Source organism: Solea solea, chromosome 1, assembly GCF_958295425.1.
Source record: "Solea solea chromosome 1, fSolSol10.1, whole genome shotgun sequence".
In the NCBI taxonomy this organism is placed as follows: Eukaryota; Metazoa; Chordata; class Actinopteri; order Pleuronectiformes; family Soleidae; genus Solea; species Solea solea.
The window spans coordinates 7,194,958-7,217,941 of NC_081134.1; the positions used below are offsets into that span (position 1 = coordinate 7,194,958).

Sequence of the window (22,984 nt, forward strand, 5' to 3'; positions counted from 1 at the left end):
TTTTGTAATTCAGTCAGTTTTAAAATTTTGTGAAACATATAAGGAATAAAACAAAGTCATAGCATTTAAATGATGAGATCTTTTATCTGACCTAGTATAGCTGGTAATATAGTATATATATATATATATATATATATGTATATATACGTATACATACGTATATACACACATATGTATGAAAATGCTGGAAACTGGTGCTTTTGCTACGGTCAGTTTTTATCAAGGTTCTATCAAGAGTTTTTAAAGAGACCACAGACAACTTGCCCCAGTAAAGACCCATGTACTTCTCCTGAAAACGTCATTTATATTGTAAATGTATAATGATAATAACCCCTGTGTGGAACATACCAAGTGGGTGAATCACACAGTTTTTGCGGTAAAATGAGTCATCTTTTTTGGGGGGGGGGGGATCAATATAAAGCAGATGGAGTTCTTCGGTTGCCATTTTGGCTGACTCACATGTGCGCGGTGGAGGCATGACAGACACTGTTCTCCAGCACCGAGCATCAACACAACACACGTATGAGTCCACCGTCACATTGTGTATTCGGTTTTAACGTCATAATGAGAAGCTTGAGCAAAAGAATTCCAGTTAAAATTCTGCTAAAAGGTCTATGGGAGTGAGTCAATAAATCCTAAATGTCTATGCACTTTTCTCTTAACGGGCACAATAAATAAAGTGAGCTGACAAATAGAGAGAAACAGTAAAGAGAGTTATTTGAGATACATTTCTTTTACTGCCTTTTGCTCCGTCTCATGCATACAAAGAAACTGTTACCATATAAGCTCCTGCGTCGGCAGAGTTGCTTGTTCATGGTCTGCTTGCGAAAGCATCTTCGTGAAATATGATGAGAGACTTTCTATCACCTAACACCGCAAGAGCCTTGTTTGATGCGAGCTCCCTGTCCTCCTCACTGTCATGTCATCACAGTGTCCTGCGTTCAGTAGCCCCCGCTCCTGTCCTTTGATCCAGATACATGCAAGACTTAAAAGGCTTTTAAAGAGCAGGAGAACAGAGCACGAGTGATAATATGAAGATAAAAGCAACAGATGACAGTCGGTGGACTAGGTCTCTGAAGAGTGCCCATAATCATGTGTAAGTGAGGTGAGTCATAATGGTTCAAAGAAAAGGGATTCATGAGGCAAATTGTCTTTCTCAATACAGACTGACATATTGTTCTCTCCAGGGCACAGGACTGACTTTTCTTTACAAAGGTCAATTCAAAGGTCGATTCAAAAACAGTGAACTGAAATAAACTGCTCCGTTTCCTACAGTGTCGATACAGTCCTGAATCTGGACATCGCAACTAAATATTTCGTCCTTGAGCCATGACCTACAGCCCCAGAAAATGTAATTCTGAAAGTTCTGCTCTAAACTACAAAGAAAGAAAAGTGAACATGATCAATTCTTTTGTTTTGTTTGTGTTTTTTTTTTTTTGGGGGGGGGGGGGGGGGGGCGTCTCACCTGTCTGGATCAGCCTGTGTGATGTCGATGCGGGGCAGGGTGGCGATGGGCAGACTTGTGGGTCTGGTCCGGGTCACTGGATTCTCTTCGGGTGAGAGTGGCCTGCCCCTGTCCCTCTCCTTTTCTGCTTGTCGCCATGACAACGGGGGCAGCTGCAGATTGCCAGAAAAGCGCCTGTGGACTCGGTACGCCTCTACTCCAAGAGTGTTGGCTGTGGCAAACAGTTCCACGGGAGCCTCCTTATTCTCCTGTGGGGGAAAATGACAACGACTAATTGGGTTAGACCTTTTCATAGCAGTTCTTCCCCCTTGAATACAAAAAAGCGGTAAGGTCTATGGCACACAAACATGCTTTTTTAAAGCGTAAACTGACAACTTTTGTGTCCCTGGCAGCTTCAGGTGTGAAATCGTAGCAGTAGCAACAAGGTGAAATAAGGACATGGGTCCTTTTCCTGAGAGCTGGTGTTGCTGCTGTGCCATAATAAGCACCCCTATATAAAAAATTACCCCCATCGTACAACTCAAAATGTGATCAAATTCTGGGAGAACACTTGTTCCTTTGATCCGTATATTAACTGCCATTAAATGATCAAAGCCGAAATGGCCACAAAAATAATCAGATTAAGTGCGTTCTTTCTATCGAGCACCATTACACTGTGCACTTACTTTAAACGAAAACAGTTTCAGTGTGACTATAGGTCAAAGACGAGACCACACTGAACGTTGCCCTGTATATTTCCTATGATTTAACATATTGCCATACAGAATATTAATACCACATTTTGCATTTTATTCTTCGGCAAACGGCCCCGCGACACCTGAGCTGCCAGCAGACATTTTCATAAACCTGTGCGGAACATAAACTGAATGTTTAATGCGTCTGCCGGAGTGTGAAGGTTCCAGTTCGGAGCTCTGGCTGCGCCTCCGTAATGACTGGTAGTAAACAAGGCAGAGCACTGAGGAAACCCATTCAACATGCATCAACCTCCACTTTATGTTCACCACGTGCAAGTGTTAATGAAACATGCCGACAGGTCTCAAATGAACAGGGGAGGTTTATGGGGGCAAATTGAGGAATTCCTAAAAGGCCGCTGTGGGGGGAAGTGGAAAGTATGTGTCTCTTATAAACCTGTGTGATGCAAGAAACTGGGAGAGTGACTAACTGATATTAAAATGTGGAACTTTTTATTAATTTGCTGGGGAAAAAAAAGTATCAGCTGCATTTTTTTATTTTTTTTTCCAAATTACAGATCCAAGTTTTAATCGAGTGATTAGACACCCACTGACAAGATGCTGATGCTAATGACGATAATGATGACAGGCAGAGGGAGAGAAGACAATCAACAACATCACATCTCCTGTGTCAAAGACCGACAGCAGAGATGCCAATCAAACAGCAAAGAGGAAACGTAAATAAATGAGAGCCTACGCGGTTAAAAGAAGGAACTCTAAGAAGGTCTCTGAATGAGACGGCGAGGACGGAGTGAACAGAGACTGAGAAATAGGATAGGAAGTCTGCCGTCCTCTCCGACGGTTAGTCAACGCAACACTGCTGACTCCTCTGCTCCTTCCAAGAAAAGCAATTTGTCTGATTTACTGTCTCTGTCTGTTTAAAGACACTCTCTCCCTCTCACGGAGAGACGGGTGAACATTAAATCCGGTGATAACACAACTGTAGCTCTTCATCGATCCTTTCTTCGTGGTCCAAATGTCCAAAAGCGTGTTTGTCTACATATAACCCACAAGTAGGATAACGATGTTCTTTATTTTAGAATTCAAAATATCGGTAAATTTACAGGCCTGGGACTCATCATATGTGCTGGGTGACATGGTCATAAAAGGACAGTTAAGTGTGATGAAAGGCATCAGTGGAGGGGTAGTGTAGCTCCACTGTCAAAACAGAGGACGAGTGAGTGTTTCCGTGATGAAGATGAAAGGTCCGTCTTGGCTGCTAGAGATTAAAGAGCTCCCATGTTCTCTGGAAAACTTCCAAAAAGCTTTTTTGAAGATGATGGAAAGGAGGAGTAGAAGAGATGCTCTGACTGCATCATCGGACGTGCTTCCCAAATAACTCTGATACATTTTTAATGAGGGAAATACAACGACATAAATAAACATACGTTCATTTTATCCACATGAGGGTCATGGGGCCGCTGGTGCCAATTCCAGGTAGCGAGAGGCAGGGCCCAACCCTGACAGGTCGCCAGACACTAACTCACTCATACCTATGGGAATTTAGAGTGTTCAATAAATCTGTTTTTGGACACATGCACACACAGGGAGAACATTTCACTTCTTATCTAACCAACGTCAAAGTCTTTACTAATTCACCTGCCGGGATTGAAGCCCGTCCGGTGAATTGTGCGAGGAACAGAGAGCCATACAATCCTATATACTGTATTCAACAGTGTCAGAGTTAACACTGCAAACACCCGTGCCCTTTAAGTCACCTGGCATGTTTTGAAGCCTGTCTAGCGAACAGATATGCGGATCACAGACAGACAGACGAGTCATTTCTTATCCAAACAGTGTCAAAGTTGACACTGCATACGCCGATCTGTGTTCTTTTAACAAAGTACATTCAAGTTACTACCCTGGTTGCCATGGTAACCCGCATATAGATCAAAGGAAGGTGGCGTCAAGTGAACCGTCATCTAACGTGTGTGAATAGAAATACATTTTCATAAATATTTGAAATTGTATTTAACAAAAAAGAGTTGACTGTGCCTGTACATAAGCCTTTTCATTCCAAAATGAGACTTTGACTGGCTTTGCTATCACCAAAATCACTTGTCATTCATGAAACTGAATGACACTGGGAAACAGAGGTCGGAAAGCTTGTCCAGGATGTAGCTTGGCCTTGTGATCTTGTGTTTGACGTCAGCGTAAATGATGTGTCCTGCCTGCCCAGTCATAAACGTTGGTGGCGTAGAGGAGGAACAGATGGGCCTCTCTGTCAGATCTCTGTCCTTCATCCATGTTTCCATTCAGTCTGTGGCCTGACTGTGTCCGCGTGTGAGCCGTCTTTTGACACCTTTTCTCTTCGTTCTGCAATCCCACTTTCTCTTAAACCTCCACAACAGTCCTCCAGTCTCTTGCTCCATCATCTCAACTCTCATCTCTCACCATCCTTCAAGCCTGGCTCTGTTCCATGAAACTCATCTTTTTCTCTCTCTCAGCAGTGTGTTCTGCGAACAGTACACTGATCTGTTTATGAGTCACCAGCCACCACACACCGACACACTGACTGCACCTTGCTGCCTCAGTGTCGCGTCCCGTTGTATCTTTATTATTGGGGGCAACGACGGAAAAGACAAAATGGGACTTGTGCTCTGTGACTAGTGATTTTACACCAGACTCCTCGTAATTGTTGGAGATTAACCCACGTTTTTAGGATTGGTAAGAAGTTTTAACTGATCCACAGTTCGGCTTGATTTGTGTGTGGGACGTCTCTTCCTGTGACGTCACTCTGACAATCAGTCTGACCAATCATCGCATAGTACCTATTCAGCACGCTTTTGGAACCTTGCCGGAGCAGGTACTAAAAATAGTAGCTGGTACCAGATACTATGCTAGTGGAAACGCGACTTAAACCGTGGCGAGGCGAGGCGAGTAGAGCCGGTGGAAATACGCCATTATAGAGAAACTGTGAACTGCAGAATTAGGCTGTGAAAGTATGAGACAAGTCGAAGAATTACAAAGACAGAAATCACGAGTGGACATTTAATGGACTGTATGAAAGGAAATCTACAGGGTTCCACAGAAGGATGTTTGGAAAAATCAATACTTACATCAGCCAGTGTAACCCCCTGTGTGCTCCTGCTTTTCTTCATCCTGAGAGATACTCTCACACACACACACACGCACGCACACCCACACACTGACACACGTACACCCCCACACACACACACGCGCCGTCTCTGATGCACTCTCCAAAAAAACTCAGCTTTCCTGCTTCTTCAGCACTGGTCAGCCTCGGCACTCAGTCTGCACATGGGAAACAGAGAGCAGAAGAGGGGGGTTGAACATCATGTCTGTAATTCCCACTTGTGTTATTGTGCAGAAGTCTACACGGCACCACATTACACACACTGACTTACACAAAGGCGCAGACATTACATGAACTGTGAGGGATTACGTGTCTTACCAGACACAAGTTTGTACAAGTACAGTAAGACACTTGCACTATAAACTCATGAGAGGAAATAAAGTGCAAATACCAGAAATTACTTTAGTGGTTTAGTGGTTTTCTAGTGGTAGCAGCTTGTTCACACTGAAATGTCTCAAAGTAAATATTTAATTTAATTTAATTTAATTTAATTTAATTTAATTTAATTTAATTTAATTTAATTTAATTTAATTTAATCAAATCAATATAATAATAATAATATTTTATCAATGCTTGTATTGATAGAAATATCTTCAAAAATCCATCCTTGTTAGCGGCTCGTCTTCACAGCTCACAGCTCAGTACGCTGTGAACCTCACATAACTCTCACTCGGTCATGTGTTGCATGAGTTTGTTGTTGCTGCTGTTTGTTGTCTTGTAGTGAGGAACTGCGCTATGACCATGCAGTAGAGACATAATTCAGAGTCTTTCCTGAAAGTCGAGGTGGAGCATCAAGGCAGTAGTGAGGTGAGTTTGAAGAAAGCACACGCGAGACATATTAAATATCCGTCGGATAATCCACCAGCGACTGCTGAATCGCAGTTTCTTTCAAGTGTGCTTGTATGAGGAACGGACAAATTGTGAGCGCCCCCTGCTGCTGAGAACCAGTGTAACACAACGGGGTGGAAAAAAAGAGAAAATATTTACATATCTTAAGAATACATTCCCGTCTTTATCTCACAGTTTATAAACCACTACGTCTCCCACACCAAAGTCCATTGAGAAAACCTCAGATTTTACATCACAGCAAACAGGCGTCGTCGATCCATCATTAAGTTCAAATGTGTTGTTTTGTGACTTCGGTGTTTGACATGCTTTGTTCAGATGAACTGCAGTGACGCAAACGGACCACGCGAGGCAGCAGTAGACCGGCACCTCCTGTGTCCCCATGGGCTGAAATCACTGATTTTCTCTATGGACTTTGGCGTGGGCAGAGTTTATTCAACAATTCTTATCAAAATCTCTCATTATTATTGTTTATCCAAACAAACTTACCGCACACTGAAGTAAATATAGTGTTATTCACTGACTTAATAGTGAGACTCTTGTGGTATTTAACCATATAATACACAGGCAGCTTGTGTTGTTTCATACATACATGACACCTGGGATACGAAAGGACTAATGCTGAGCACCAAATGTGATTTGTAGTAAATGGGCTATGTGTGTGATGCTCCTTCACAATTGTTAGAGTTCTGTGGTACAGTGCACGACACAGAATGAGCCTGAAGGTATTTCGGTCCACTCCCTGTCTGTTAGCCTGCCTTGAATACACATGAGTGACTAATCTATGTGACAGAAGCGAATCAATATATTCCATTTCACCACTGACTTCCGCAATAACCCCATTTGACAGGCACAATGTGTCCCTGTGTAGGACAAAGTCAGTGTAGGACAACTGGCGGTGTTGTTGCTGCTGCCCAGTCAAGTGGCACAACGAGAGAATTCCTTCGTTAAGAAATCCACCACGTCATCTCTCCTTGTAGCTTTCAAAACCAACAAATCTTTCCTGAGTTTAATGAAATGGTGAAATGGCAACAGGCCAAGTAGGGACTGAGTGTTTCGGGCATCTTCAGGATCCTTCTTGAGCTGCCAGTCCAAATCTCAGCAGCTCAATAATGTATGAGGTTGCGCAGATGTATCCACAGCACTATTCAAATTGTTTATACTTCATTATAGAAGATAAACTTTGCTTAACTCATATACAAACAAAAGGGGAATCAGCTGGAGGCGATCCAGTCATGAATCATGAGTGCACAACTAATTTGCTGGACCAACACTTAAAATAAACAAATATTAAAATAATTGCTGTTTAAGGAACAACTCAACTCATAATTTCAGAAATGTGCACTCATGTGCAAACTGTAAAAAACCCACAAAAAAAACCCCACTTTAATGTAATTATTATCAACCATTCTGTCACAGCATCCTTTATAAGGCTGTCCTAAAGTTTAGTGTCCTTCCACAAAAGTAATTATTGTCAGATGAATAGACCCCAGAGAACCAATAACTACAGATGGTTGTACATGCTGTGTACACGCAGCAAACATAGATGTTAAACCTACAAAGATGTTATAGCTTCAAATATATCAAATATCAGTGTTTACCGAGACTATCGATGGAATGGTGCAGAAAGATCACTTAGCCTTTTTGCCATCGGAGAATCTGAGACGCTCATACCCAAACGGCTTAATAAACTTACTGTGCATATGTGTTACATCTTCTAACAAGCAGCTCGAGACAATCGATCATGAAATGAGGTGGAATGCAACATTTAATTGTTTCTGTTCTGAAGGCTGGAGTGGTATCTCCATGGACAGTGGAAGAAAAAATAAAAATAGATGAATGGCAACATTGTTCAACCAAAGCCTGGATATTTGTATCTAAATCATCAGAATTCACCAATTTGCAGATTTGTTATAGCTACTGTAGCATTTCCATGATGGAAAAGGTTAATAACAGTGACTAATAACAGTGTGGGTTTTAAACTTTCCACTGGATTAACACATTTCAGAGTTGGTTGCACTCCTTGGAGTTTAGTTAGTGGTTTTAGCATGTGGTTCACGTTGCATGATTTTAATTATCCATTCTGTTGCCTTTTTTCTCAATCAACTTCCCATTAGACAGTTAACGGTTTGCTCATAAAAGTGTGAACATGTATACGTATGAAAATATTAGTTTCAATTTTAGATTGATAATGATAAGAAACCAAAAATAAGGAAGACTAAAATCATTTGATTTGACTTAGTTCTAAGTTAAATAACAATTCTTCTGTCAGAATGAACATCTGTGGTACAAAGTCTGGCTATAACGTGATAGCATATCATGATACAATGTTTTGTCTTGTTTTGATTAATTCTCAGTGTTCACTGACATTTCTTCTGGGAGTAATAGTAGTAAGCACAGCACTGAAGAAGCTTTTAATGTATCCAAGGGGGAAAAACAGACGACTTAGAGATTAAATGTTTGTTACTTAATTGTTTTCCTGTGAGGTGTGTTCCCTGCTATCAGCACTTTAGTGAGGAGGGCACAGCTCTGTCATTATATCGGGATACAACGAGCCAATGAGCCTGTGAAGAGGCGTCCAAACCTAAACCCCAAGACATCATTTCAAAGAAAACCACTGGATACACTGGGGTGCACTGGTGTCTGAATTAGGCAGGCTGCTGCCTTCACTTTTCAGAGAAACAAGCTTCGAGTGACCTCTCATTCTTGTAAACCCAGAAACAGGCCCTCCCCATGGAGGCGGCTGGTACCTCTACAAATAATTGGATGTTGATGTGAAGCAGCCACCAGAATGTGCAGTCATGAGGCAGCACTCAAGATGCTGATTGCAAAAGATTGGAAAGAAACACTGGGGAATATTGTGCAACGTGTACTGTGTATCATCACTGCAACATGAGGACAGAACAAACCACTGCAACCAATCCATGGATTTTGTTTAAAAGCAAGAATGCCATATGTTTACTCACGCCACTCTGAAATATCATTACTGTGAATAGTTTGTTTTGGGCTCATGGGAACCACTATTTTCTAGCCTCTTATAGCCAGATATGGTCAAAAACACTGACCGTGTATAAAAATGGATGTTGTCTTTTGTTTTCAAATGTGAAGCCTGGGAAGTAGGACAGAAGAGACTGACGGCCAACAGGGGGCGACTCCACTGGTTACACAAAGAACTAATTTCTCAAAATCTCACTTGATTTACATTAGTAGACATTTCCCAGAGGAGTTCATCGCTAGTTTAAGGTCTTTAATAGAGCATGGTGTCAATTTTGTAAAGTATGTTTTAGCAGAAAATGGATAACAAATCAAAGCACATAGGAGTTGACACCAGTGTGTTTGACAGCTGGTTATGGAATAGGTGCTTAGTTACCTGACGAACTGACGCAAATTCACAGCATGAGTTCGTTTGACGAGTCTACGCGGTGTATGTTCAAAAACTATGATCAGATGAATCCATCATTTATCCAAGTGGCAGACCAGTTCCATACAACTCCTCTGTTCTGTTTTCAACTGTTTTGATGAGTGTTTTGTATTATTTTTTATTTTTTTTCAATATTCAAAACAAGCCTCCTGGTTTTTAGGCTTTTCAAATGTGAATATTTTTTGGTTTCTTAGCGTAACTCATTAAAAGTGAACAATGTTGGTTTGTGGACATTCGAGAACATCATCATATCCCGGTTTGGTAAACACAGATCAGCATTTCTCAACATTTTCTGACATATTCTGGACCAAACAAGTACTTGATTAATCCAAGAAAATAATCATCAGATTTATTGAATATGGAAATAATTGTTAGTTGCAGCCATACTCTAAATCAAACAGGGAGGGAAATCAGAAATCTACGGCACTGCCCATAGTTCGCTATGACTATAGAGGAACAGTGTGACTAAACGGATGCATTTGTGCAAGGGCATAGAACAGCAATGGATAGAATGTGCCCTGTAGACCCTACTACGATCTCTCTGCCTTGTCAGATCGTCAACACGTTCTAGTCCTTTACGATCTAATATCATGATATTATCTCATCAGCTCCACTAACACCACCCCACGTGCAGGATTAAGATATTATAACTTGCATGTGACGTTAGCAAGCCTGTACTGCTGCCTATCATGCCATATGGTGTCTACTAGCAATGGGGGGGGGGGGTGAGTCATCCATTTAAAATCACTGGACACACACAAAAGTAGCTAATGTTTTCAACTGCAATAACATGTTCAAGTGCCGTATGTCGTATGACAATGACAGCTTTACAACAGTCACTCACAAGTCGGATTCTGTTAAATAAAGAGCCATTGAATAAAATAAATACAAATGCCAGGCAGCTACTAAGACTGAACTTACCAAGCTTCCTGTCAATCAGTGAAAAACAAATCTGTGTTCTATTTAAGACTTCAAACTGTGACAACTAGATTCAAGAAGTGAACACCGGTTACAAGACATGACAGCTGTTGACAGAACAGCGGCAGATCCTGTTTTACTGTTAGACCCACCCTTATTTACTAAATCACCACACCTACTTTATTCACACCTCAGTAACTACAGTGTGTGTTTACTGAGGACATGTCTCAGTTCCACACACAAAAAAACGACCTTCCAATCACTGATGATCACTGTACACAGAAACACGTAAAAATATTGATTACCAAATACAAACTTTACCAACAGATAAGTTTGCATCACTTTCTGAACGGCTCACTTAGTCTGCACCAAAGTCCATAAAGAAAATCAGTGATTTGAAATCACAGCACACTGCAGTTGCTGCCTCTATCAGTGAGTTAAAATGTGTTATTTTGGGACATTGATGATTGAAATTGAAAATTGATTGAAAACAAATTTACCCAATGAGGCAGCAGTAGACCAGTAGCTAAAATCACTAATATTTTATGACTAGTCTGTTTTCATTTTGTATGCTCTAAAATAAAGTTTGCTTATTATATTTTATTTATTATAAAATAGTAAAAAAAAAAACTCTTGACAAAAACTGTGCATTCATAATTATAAATGTTCATCTAATGCGTCTTAATATTGGATTAATGTCATAATCTGACAACTTTTTAAAATACCTCAAAGCCATATTATCTCTGTGACACAAAGTGGAAAGAACATGTGGACTGTCAACGTAGATGAAGTCAGACAGTGGAAATTTAGTGCAGTGAAGCAGATTCCTGCCGATCTGAGCTCCTCAGACGACTGAGGACAGAGGAGTTTGCTGAGGAGGGAACAGAAACAACACACCAATGTGTGGCAGCAGCGAGACAACGTCACTCTGTGGAGGTCACATGCAGAGCGCTCACTATCCTGCTGCACGGACACACACGCACACACACACACACAGGCCTGACCCTGTGAGCTTGCTGCCACTGGACCACATGTCACCAGTTCATTACAGGATAGCTCTTTCTTTAAATCATGTGTTTGTCATATTGTAAAAAGAGTCAGAGGACAGATTCCTGACAAGCCAATAAAACTGAAAAATATGTTATTTTTACCTTTACTTTAAAAGTTACTTTTCCAATTCCCATGAAATAGTTGAGCCAAGCTATAACTCAACGACATCGTTTAACCGAACTTCTGTATGAGAACTAGGAGGGAATCAATTTATTGAATGAAAATGTGTCCGCCTCTGCTGTGCTAGATAAGTGATATATATATAACTACTAGACGTTTCCTGGTTGTTCCGTAGTTGTCATTGTTGTGTCGAGCTCCAGTTTTGTCTTTCTACCATCAGTTCATTTAAAAGAACTATCTATTTGGATTTTGCCATGTTTTCTCACACTGGTCTTCTGTGAACAGCAGAGTGAGAGAAGCTTGTGACGTTTGGAGTGACACACGTCCTGGCAGTTGATGGCTACAGCAGCAAAATTGATGCCAGTGCTACCGTGCCAGGGAAAAACAACCTTGTGATTTATGAGGAAGTTTACAGGTGAATACATTCAGAACCAATGATATTGTCATAATATTTCATTGAATGTAATTTTCTTATTGGGTCAGTTAAGTTCAGTGCATTCCTTTGCACATGTACACATCGTTTTATCCCAGATCTGCGGTGGTTAACCATGGCATGTGGGACCAACTCAGGGTTGACCATGGCAGGGAGTTTTACATGTGCTTGTACATGCAAGAGATGCTATCAAGACATAGACACAACCCTAGCAGGCCACCATACCTTCAAACAACACCAACAAGGGTGAGGTTTTTGTAATACGGACAAACAGTACAACCAATATAATCAAACATAGTAAAGAAAGAAAGACCATTTTTGCTTCTAACAAATAAGGAGTGAACACATTTCCCAAACTAATCTATAATCTATTACATTTTCTAAAATCATGTTTTGTGTTCAACAGAATCTTTGAGTGGAAAGGATTTGGCCCGAGGTGAACAATCGCGTGAAATAATGTCAATATTCCGCGGGGGTTGATACACACCCTGGACAGATCGCCAGTCCATCACAGGCACACAAACATAGACAAACAACCATTCAATCATCCACTCTCACAATCACACCTATGCTCAATTTAGAGTGTCCAATTTACCTAATCCCCACATTGTATGTTTTTGGACTGTGGGAGGAAGCCGGAGAACTCGGAGAAAACCACAAGATACCTTTAAAACATTAACTTCTATGCACCAATGCAAGGAGGAGACTGACTTGGCATAGAACAAAGAAAGAACAGAGCTGAACATGCTGAGATTTTCTTTGGGAGTGACCAGGATGGACAGGATTAGAAATTAGCATATTGGAGGGACAGTTCAGGTGGAACGGTTTGGCAATAGTGATTATTTTGGACAAAGGATGTTGACGATAAAGTTGCCGGGCAGGAGGAAATGAAGAAGGCCACAGAGAAGGTTCACGGATGTTGTGAAGGAGGACAGTTGGTGTAACAGAAGAGGACATAAAGAATAGGGCAAGATGGAGGCAGATGAGAAAAGAAGAAGAATCTTTGTAATTGTGATTTCTGTCATCGGTCCTATTTAGTAAAATCTGTTGTTTTACAATTATGTCTTATGCTGTACATGTGTCGCTTCTTACCAATACTGTACATGGTGGTCAGTGTTATACTGTCTTTGCATGTTTGCACGCTCTTACTAATTATCGCCGCTTCATGTGACTTGGTTTTGGCTTTAAGTTTGTGTTAGCACTTCATGGCTGTCGTGACATTTAACTTCAGTATCATTTATGTTAACATGGTACAAAGAAAACCTTATGAACGTCACAACTAAATCTGATTTCCAACGATGCCTCATTGATTTCCAATTTACACGCGCACACAATTGGTCTTTTTTCCCGTCCCACCTCGGCTCCCAGTATGACAAACTCTGACCCAGTGTGACTTTAAGGGTCCTGCGCAGACACAGCACATGTATTCATCTGCTGAAAGCAGGACATCAGTGTTTCGGCTAAAGGGCGGTGGAGTAACCTCATCATCAGTAAAGCCAATAAGCAGCCAGTAAATGAATCACCAGTCGAGTAGCCAGAGCCCCTTTAACAAAAACCTAGTTGTACTATGTGCCCTCTTGTTTCAGGAGAATAAAGGACAGTGACCACTTGAGTTCACGCCACATGACCGGCCACACAACAGACTTATGATCAAGTGGACTTGCGTCAAGCAAACTTTGGCAACATTTTGGCGTACGGTGTTGAACGGTGTATGTGACAGTGCTTAATAATATGATTTTTTTTTTTTACAAATCATAGAAAGAAGCCAATATGTCCTACTGTGAAAGCCTCCCACCAACAGTCATGCTGATCTGTTTAAGGAATTTGAACAGGGACAGGTCAGCAAATGTAATTTAGCTAACCAATTACAACACGCACTTAAATATAAAGCAAATCAAAACGTTGTGATTAGAGCTGCAACTAACGATTACTTTCATAATCGATGAATCGTTACGCCCGTAAAATATCAGAAAACCATAAAAAATGTTGATCGGAGTTCGTCAAACCTGGAAATGATGATGTTTTAATGATTTCTTTGTTATCCAGAGCAAAGAAATAAAGAAAATATTCACATTTAAGAAGCTTAAACAATCGGAAATCTTGTTTTAATCATGAAAAAAGCTTCAAAGCGATGAATCAGTTATCAAAATAGTTGTCGATTAATAATAGATTAATTGTAATTGTAATCCCATTGAATTGAGTATAAGATGTAATGAGTTTGCTTGACGACCAGCAAGTCACTGATCACTTTCCATGATTTGGTGAAACTGAGAAGATTGGACTTATTGTTCACCACCTGATACAAGAGAGTAAAGAACAGGAAAATATATTGTTGCGCACCAACACCAGAGTCAAGGTACCGCTGCTGGTAATTCAGTGTTGTCTTATTTGGCAAATAAGGACAACTTCTGTGACACTGGAACAGTGTTGAAACAGTGGAAGACTGGGTTTCTTCATACATTACCTCACACAGTGTAGCGGTTGTCAAATCATGTACTCACTGTCAAGCCTTTATTTTAATTTTGAAAGATTCAACAACCACTAAAATTGAGATGATTGATATAAAACTGTCACTTATTCCAAATGGCCCCTCGTGTAAGAGTGGTTACAAAAAAGGTCACTTACTATTGAGCCTGTATTGACTCAAGTGAGACAAAGTGAACCTCGTGAGAATGTTAAGTCGATTTATCCAACCGGGTAAATGAATGAGCCTAACTAGAGCTATTTATCTTGTGTGGGTCTTGGTCAACCGCATCGTGCTCAGAGGGCACTTCTAAATGTACGGTGATTTATTGTGTCGCATTTAACTCTAGGTTTACAGACCAAGCCCCGCAGCTCGAACACAACAGAGTTAACGTGAGTCGACAAAGGCTTTCCGTATCACTTCCACACGTTTCCACTCTGTCTTGTGATAGGTTGACCTTCAACACAAAATACCTGAACAAGTTCTCCTTAGGGATGATACTAATACTCGGTACATTATTGGTATCAGTGCAATACCTGTCAGGATCAGATATCAGGGAAAGAACAACATATTTTATGTTTTTCTTTCCCTGATATCTGATCCTTTCAGATGCAATCTGAAAACCCTACATATCACATAACCGTCTATATAAGGGAGCAGGTGGAACATTGTGCCACTGTGCTATTGACAGCTATAGATATACATTGAGTGATACAGCAGTATAACTAACAATAATATGCTTCAACTTGTTTGACCTCATTCATGTGTATAGGCAGCACATCATTACTAGTAAGACGTGTTTCAAACTATAGCCACAAACCCTGGAGACAAAAGTGGACCGACAGGGAGGAGACATACATCCTGCTGAGAGGAGGAGAAGAAGAAGAAGAAGAAGAAGAAGAAGCCTGGATCAAAGATCTTCCAGTAAATCGGTCGTTTCTCCAAAAATAGCTTCCGCGCGTCTCAAATAACTGACAGCCACCGGGACATTAGATCTAGCAAACCACCGCTCCAAAGAAACCCGGTATCCTTTGGAATTGGACACTTGTTTGGACGGACGCTGCCCAGATGTGGCCAAAGTTTAAAATCTATAGGTTGTAGGCAACACATCGCTATTCCACAGAGTAAGGTACATGCGCGGATGCTGAAGAAAGATGACATACACTTTCAAATCCGTACAAAGTGAGTAGCATTTCAGTTAGGATGGGTAAAGTCAAATTTCTTACCGCGGCTCCGTCCGCTTTCTCGCGCGCTGGCTCCTGCTCTGACACACACACACACACACACAACTGCGCTCGCGCTGTCTCCTGTTTTCAGTGCAGCACGTCAGTGGCACGCGCCCTCTTTTTTATCAGGTTGCCGTTTGTCCCATTCGCGCCCGCTAGGAACGCATCGATTGGCTTCGACAGCGAGCACGCAAATGCTTCCGTTTGCCAATGGTCGTCAGAGCGCGCGCGTCCTGACCGTCCTGCCCGCCCTGCCCAGTGGCGCGCCCCCGCCCCCCTCCTCTGCTGCTCCTGCCCCGCGTCCGCCTGACCGATTAATGAGGCACCACCACTCCTCTGCTCTGTCTGTCACTCACTGACCCTGCTGTCAATCTATCTATCTGACTGTCTATCTGTCTATCTATCTATCTCTCTCTCTCTCTCTCTCTCTCTCTCTCTCTATCTATCTATCTATCTCTCTTTAACTCTATCTATCTATCTATCTATCTATCTATCTATCTATCTATCTATCTATCTATCTTTAACTCTATCTATCTATCTATCTATCTATCTATCTATCTATCTATCTCTCTTTAACTCTATCTATCTATCTATCTTTAACTCTATCTATCCATCTATCTATCTATCTATCTCTCTTTAACTCTATCTATCTATCTATCTATCTATCTATCTCTCTCTTTAACTCTATCTATCTATCTATCTATCTATCTCTCTATCTCTCTTTAACTCTATCTATCTATCTATCTATCTATCTATCTCTCTCTCTTTAACTCTATCTATCTATCTATCTATCTATCTATCTCTCTTTAACTCTATCTATCTCTCTCTCTTTAACTCTATCTATCTATCTATCTATCTTTAACTCTATCCTTCTATCGATCTATCTATCTTGAGGGTCTGCATTTCTATCATTTCAAACCTCCATTCTCCTCTGACGTCAGGCCGTGAAGCAAACAGACAAAAACCTCACTCACTCACTCACTCACTCACTCACTCGCCTTCTGCTGCTTTTTCCTCCACATGAAGGTCGTGGGGAGGCGCTGGTGCCAATCCTAGCTGACATAGGGCGAAAGGCCAGGTCCTGGACCTGGACAGGTCGCCAGTCCATCATCACGGCGCTGACAAAAACCTGAGAAGTCCAAAACACTTAGTAGTTAGAATTGACCTCACACACTCAGTGATGGCAGTGATATATTATATGACAAGAAGAGGGACATTGGAATTTAGTAGGTGACTAACTGTGCTTCCTCAGCTGTCCAATAAATATTATAATTGCATGTTTCTACATGTTTGTAGAGTTACACACCGTGTACACACCGCTCATACTGTTTAAAACTGTGTAGCGTTCAAGGCCACACTCATTGTCGTTTTTGGAATCGTTTTTGATTCTTCAGCTGTTGCCAGGCAACGGCTGTCCAGGATCAGAGATGGATGTCCCTGGGTAATCTTCACCTTTATCTTTTTTATCCTAAGTGTCTCTCTCCCACACACACACACACACACACACACACTCACACAGAGAGTACACTGTGAATGTAGTATGACTTTATTACTTTTCTCTCTCTGGGAATACTGTATATCTATATTCCACCAAGGTCTCGGGCCATATGCTGTGTGATATAGTATAGCCCATAATCATGTGATCCCACAGTCTTTAAAGTGAGCCATGGGGAAAGGGGTGTTTTCATTCAATTTCACTCTCATATAAGTAACACTGTCAAAACGTATCCATCCCCAGCTTTTCCTCATGATATATGGAGTAAACAGATGGCCCGGCACATCCACCTCAGGGACTCTCACCTGTTTGGATGGACCTTGTCTTGCACATACAGGTCCAGGATTAGAGACTTGGCTTGGAAACCATTATGGGTAAAGGTGTAACCCCGTATAATCTAGCAGTGCTCCATATAACCTGCTAAAAAAAATTAAATGATTGAAACTAAATCACATTCTTTTTTTTGACAACAATTTAACATACAGTACACCAACAGAAACCAAAACTCACCAATATGTCACACGGAGAAGTGGTAATTAAGTGTTCCCTTACTTTTTTTAAGCAGGAGTTCATCAGAATAGTGCATAGCACTGTACATCTTTATAGGTCGTCCTGTTACTTGTTTTCCACACAATAGTGTTTATACAACCACTCCATTCTCTGCTTGTCATTCGGCACACGCCGTCTCTTTCCTCATGTGAAATATGATACAGCTCGAGGCAGGAGGACAGATGTTTTTCATAGAATAATTCATTTGCAGAGTGGGGGTTTCCTTTTGTTTTTCAGATGAAGTGCACTGCACTCCGCTTCACACTCAAATTGGCGAGTCTGCCGCTTCAGTGGCGTCTTGACACACAGGAGCAGAGTATGAAATGAAATCACTCAAGTTTGATTGCAATCATGGGCTATTTAACCTTGAATAGATAATTCTAGCTTTTATCATTGCTGTTTTGACTGCCTTCCCTCAACCGGCCATCTGTATTATTAATGTCAGTGCGCCTGCAGGGAGCAAAACAACCATGGACACAAAGGAGCGCGGACTACGAGGCAAAAACATTGAGCTGTTTTGCATGCTGCCAGTTAAATATTGCAAAAATATCTCAATTATTTAGCCGCTGTTCACACCTGAATTTCTGTCAGTCTCATCTAAGATTAACTTGCACCGTCTGGTCAGGCAGAATCAAACCTACCACCAAAACGGAGTCACCCACTTACAACATTTCACTTTTTTGCAGTCCATATACCATCAGCACAGAACAGAAACAAGCTTTACAAGTGGTCAAATCAAGTTCACCATCCACTTCACTGACCTCATCACATGACATCACATCACATCAGCAGGAGTGAAAGAACAAGACGAATTCCATACGTTTGTTTCACTACACAGAGACTTTTAATCATCGTTAGGTAACAAAAGGCAGTCCGGAGCTTATAAAAGAACCTGTGAGAGCGCTATGTCAGTTGTTAGTGTTTCAAAAGTATGGGTATGAAGAACGAATCTTCCAATTCTAAATGTCAGTTGCGAGACACAAAGTATGTCATAGTTTTGCATGTGAAGCACTTGCATATGAGACATTGACGAAAAATGAAATAACACAGGACATTCAACATAACTTAAAAAAAACAAACATACATATCTTTGATAGTCTCTGAAGTGGAAGGGAATCATAAAAAAAAAAGAATGAGAACGAGAACGAGAACCTCATTAATAAGCAGTTACTGCCAAAACAATATGCAAAAAAAAAACAAGGATGAGATTTTGATTTCTAGTGACATGTTTTAATGGCCCCTGATGAGGAAATGCAATTGTAAAATTGCAAATGTTGTTTTTTAACTCAAATCTCAAACACCGACTTTAGCTATAATCAGTTCACGCAGGCACTTATGTTATGAAATGACTGAGTTTGCAGGTTAAGGCTTCTCCATTCACGTACACTTAGCCCAATAAGCATACATGTACAGCAGTTACCTTTCAACGTGTAAAAATATTATTCTGATCATAATCTTTTGTCAGTATTATGCAAATGTGGGTTCACATACAACTGCTGAACATTGAGGCTTAAATGAATGTATGATGCACACTAAACCGTGTATGGTCAAATGCTATTTGAGCATCACGTTGCTGCATGGTATGGATGAAAACCTAAAAGTTCAGTACTGAACATGCTCCATTTTTGCAGTCTAAAAATAATCTTTGGTGTGAATGTAAACAATTGCACCAAAACAAAAAGGCTTTAAAGTCTTGAAAACAAAAACACAAACTTTGTTTTTAACCTGATTATGAGTCCTACGACTAGTCAACAGATAGTATGAGGATAACCTGCCCTGTGTCTACACTTAGCAAACAGTGCTAGTAATAATTCGGTACAGCCACTTCCTCTTAAAGAGCGATGGCAGAAAATGCAGTGAGCCTTGTGTTTTATATTAAAGTAACTCTTTAGCTTAAGGATCCCTTATGATATTGATTAACTGAAGCATAATAAAATAGCAGATAGCTGCAATGAACAGGGTGGTTGAAAAGCAGTTGAAACAAAGTCAAGCAAAGGAAAAATACACGTGTTAAGGTGGATAGTGATGGTGAAACAACATAAGCAAGGCATGGACATATTTCTTTTCCTGGTCTGAGACATAAGGCACATTAATAAGGGTACACAGAGTTGTCTGTATTCTCCTCTAATATAAACGTCAGCCTGATAACATGCCCAGTAAATTTTGCGGACTGATCACCATCCCCATTGACTTCAGGACACATGTGCTCCATAGTCTTTAGATAATCCATCCAACTATCCCCCTACCCACCAATCTATCCATCCATCCATCCTTCTGTCCTCATGTCTGTCCACTGTCCGCAAAGGCACTCTACCACTGCTCCCAGCTGAAGTCATCCCCGCCTCCAAACACAACAAAAAAGCCAAGGATGGTGAAGAAGATGACAGCGTTTCCTGTCATGACCAGACCACAAGCACCCCACTGGATCTGTAGGAGAGAAATACTGTATATTCATACATATTGGCTTTTTTTTCCACAAGATATACTGACATAAATCTAGTAAGAGCCGATGTGAAGCAGACAGAGTACATGTATGTCTACACAAACAGATAAAAGACAACATTTACAGTAAATAAAACGCTTCAACATGGGCGACGAGAACTCACTGTGCTGGTGCGGGCTAGGACAATAGGGAGCCCAAAAGATGATACAACAATGCCAGTCGTTAAGAAGTAGGCCAGTTCTCTGCAAGCATTGCTGGACGAGTCTGTGTCGTCACTGATGCGTCGGGATATGAAGGTCGGGATGGGGCTCAGTATGTAGAAGATCAGAACAAACAGTGGCCAGTAAACCCTGCAACACAGTTGTGGAACAAACGAGTGATGTTTCCGTTTTATGATGATGAGCATTTATTTACATCTTATCAGAAAATAAACACACAACAAACCTAAAGCTGTAGTGTGAAACTTTTTAATTTAAACAAAGGTCTGTTACATTGAAACCATGGTCCAAATGACTCTCCTCTGTGTTTCTTAGTGATGCGATGTATTTTACATCACAACTGATGGAGGGAAGGCAGAAACCTAACAGCTATGATGGTAAAGTGAGACGGCAGTGAATTTTAGGTTAGGGAATTATCTCTGGTTCTGTGAAACATGAGCAATGTGAAACAAATGTTTTAAGAAGAACATAAGGTTAAGAATTAAACCCAGTTCTCTGAACGATGAGTGAGGTAGAACAAATAGAAGGGTTGGAATAAGGACCTAGAGTCATCCTTTTAGAAAGCTCTGTTTTTATGTATAGTATACCCTTGGCGATTAGGAGGAATGAGTAGGATATGGTAGTCTGTTGTTTTTTTGTGTTCTTGTTTTGATTATTTATGTCTTGGTATATTACCTTGGCTCACTAATGCCTTGTTTGGACCTGGCTTCAACATCTGTTTGGATGTGTCTCCTGTGACCACTTGTGATCGCATTTCAAGTCCCCATCCAAAATGCAAATACACAATGGTGTCAAGTATGTTTGCAAGAATAAAAATATGGTTTTATTGAGTATAGAAGTGTCTGTGTTTGACAGCAGACGTGTTTGTGTTTGTCTGTCTGTGTCTAAGTAGAGAGAGAGGGTAAAAAAAAGTCACATAGAGCTCAGTGAATCCAAGCACCACTCACGCCACTGAAACACGACATGAGCTTTTAACCATTAGAAAAAACATGTAACAATTGGTGGTAATATTGTGGTAGTGCCTGCAAATTATCGCATGGGTGCTGAGAAGTTTAGATCAGTAGATCAGAAGACGACAGCTGAGGAGGTGGTCTCTGAGGAGATGTTAATACCAGGTCTGAATGGGGTCATTGTTGTTAGTCAGGGGGTGGATGAAAAGGGAGGGAGGGGAGAGAGAGAGGAAAAACTGCGGCATTAAATCGTTTTTTCCGTCTGCTGCATTTGATAATTGTTCACATTGAATCCGTTAAAGAGTTATGAAAAACTATTACAAATTATAAATTGAATTTTACTGTCCTTTTAAAAGTGTTATTTGCATTTCTAATAAATTCAAGTGCCAAAGCTATTTTTCTGGACATTTAAGTTTCTTCATATGTGAAATACCCTCAGCTACAATAATAAAATACTGGAGATGCTTTTATGAACATCCAGAAGCAGTCTGGGTTTATTTTTGTTAAACATTAACTGAAAGAATTACCCATACTGTCCCTTTAAGAATGGCAGTGCAATGGTTATTAAAGCGTTGTCGTTCAGAGGAACATACCCGTACTGTTCCAGTGCACAGCCCAACAGGAGAAATGTCAGCCCAATGGCCCCACTGAAGGACAAACCAACCAGTGCTGAAAGAGGAGGAACATTAGAGTCACATTCAATTACACACGCAGAGATGCTACTTACTGTCCAAACCTCAAACAAAAGAACACTTAAAATGACCTCGATTCACTCATTTCTCTTACACTTATAACCACTCAATACGTTAATAACGGAACGGAACAGCGTGAAAGGCATTTTAATTTCCCTGTAACGTGATCTTCCGACATGATTCAGCATAGGTCTCAAAACAAAAGAAAAACTAGAGTAACGTTGGGTACTGTTGTTGTAGCACTAACACAGAATAAGAAGAATGCGGCTCTCTCAAAGATAATACGCAGTAATTAGGTCGTTAAATAAAATACCTTTAATGCCGGCCATTGCTGTAGATGTGTAGAAAGACGTTTGTTTCTGTTTTATGTCCGTATTGTTTATGTGCTCAGACTCTCCTCCTCTTGGTAAACCGACTTCCTGCTTCCTCTATCAGGTCCTTCTCTGTTGTCATGTGACCGTCTTAAAGCGACAGTACGATAGCACGCAGCTCAGTATGAGCTAAGTCCCAGCATTTACAACAAGTCAACATTTAAATTGACCTGTAAAAGATACGTAAAACATACATTTCGTCATAAAAGTCAGCAAATGTAATAATCACAGATTGTTAACAATACATTTTCCTAAAACTAAATAGCAAACACGATTGGGACGATGTCTTTGAGGACATGAATAGTAGGAAATCATTTGCTTGCATGTAATATGCCCAACAAATCCCTTTAATAAAAATATAGACATGATGTTTGTTAATCCCGAATATACTGTAATACTTACACAGAAACAATTGTTTTTTCTTATTCTCTGAATATATTTCTAATATGGAGAAAAACAAAACATCACAGTTAAATTCTTGTTTATTTTTTTTAA

The 22,984-nt window shown here is 40.6% G+C and overlaps 2 protein-coding genes across 3 annotated transcripts in view; both read right to left on the reverse strand.

The window, feature by feature from the left end:
- The window catches only part of LOC131461161 (cAMP-specific 3',5'-cyclic phosphodiesterase 4B-like), a 57,486-nt gene extending 41,554 nt beyond the window's left edge, over nt 1–15,932 (reverse strand). Inside the window, exons 1-3 of one of the 2 annotated variants that reach the window (XM_058632209.1) lie at nt 15,772–15,932; nt 5,256–5,451; nt 1,466–1,713 (exon numbers count right to left, since the gene is read on the reverse strand). In XM_058632209.1, the coding sequence (XP_058488192.1) occupies nt 1,466–1,713; nt 5,256–5,297 (290 nt within the window). In that variant the 5' untranslated portion in view covers nt 5,298–5,451; nt 15,772–15,932. Of the gene's footprint in view, nt 1–778; nt 963–1,465; nt 1,714–5,255; nt 5,452–15,771 lie in introns of those variants that run through there. The other variant, XM_058632216.1, reaches the window with a different exon arrangement.
- A 2,704-nt stretch (nt 15,933–18,636) lies between these two features.
- LOC131469361 (leptin receptor gene-related protein) lies at nt 18,637–22,557 on the reverse strand. The gene is made up of 4 exons (XM_058648430.1): nt 22,432–22,557; nt 22,020–22,095; nt 20,422–20,608; nt 18,637–20,242 (listed from the first exon to the last, which is right to left on the reverse strand). Exons 1-4 carry the CDS (start codon nt 22,445–22,447, stop codon nt 20,126–20,128), a joined length of 396 nt encoding a protein of 131 aa, XP_058504413.1. The 5' UTR covers nt 22,448–22,557; the 3' UTR covers nt 18,637–20,125.
- Nucleotides 22,558–22,984: the final 427 nt, after the last annotated feature.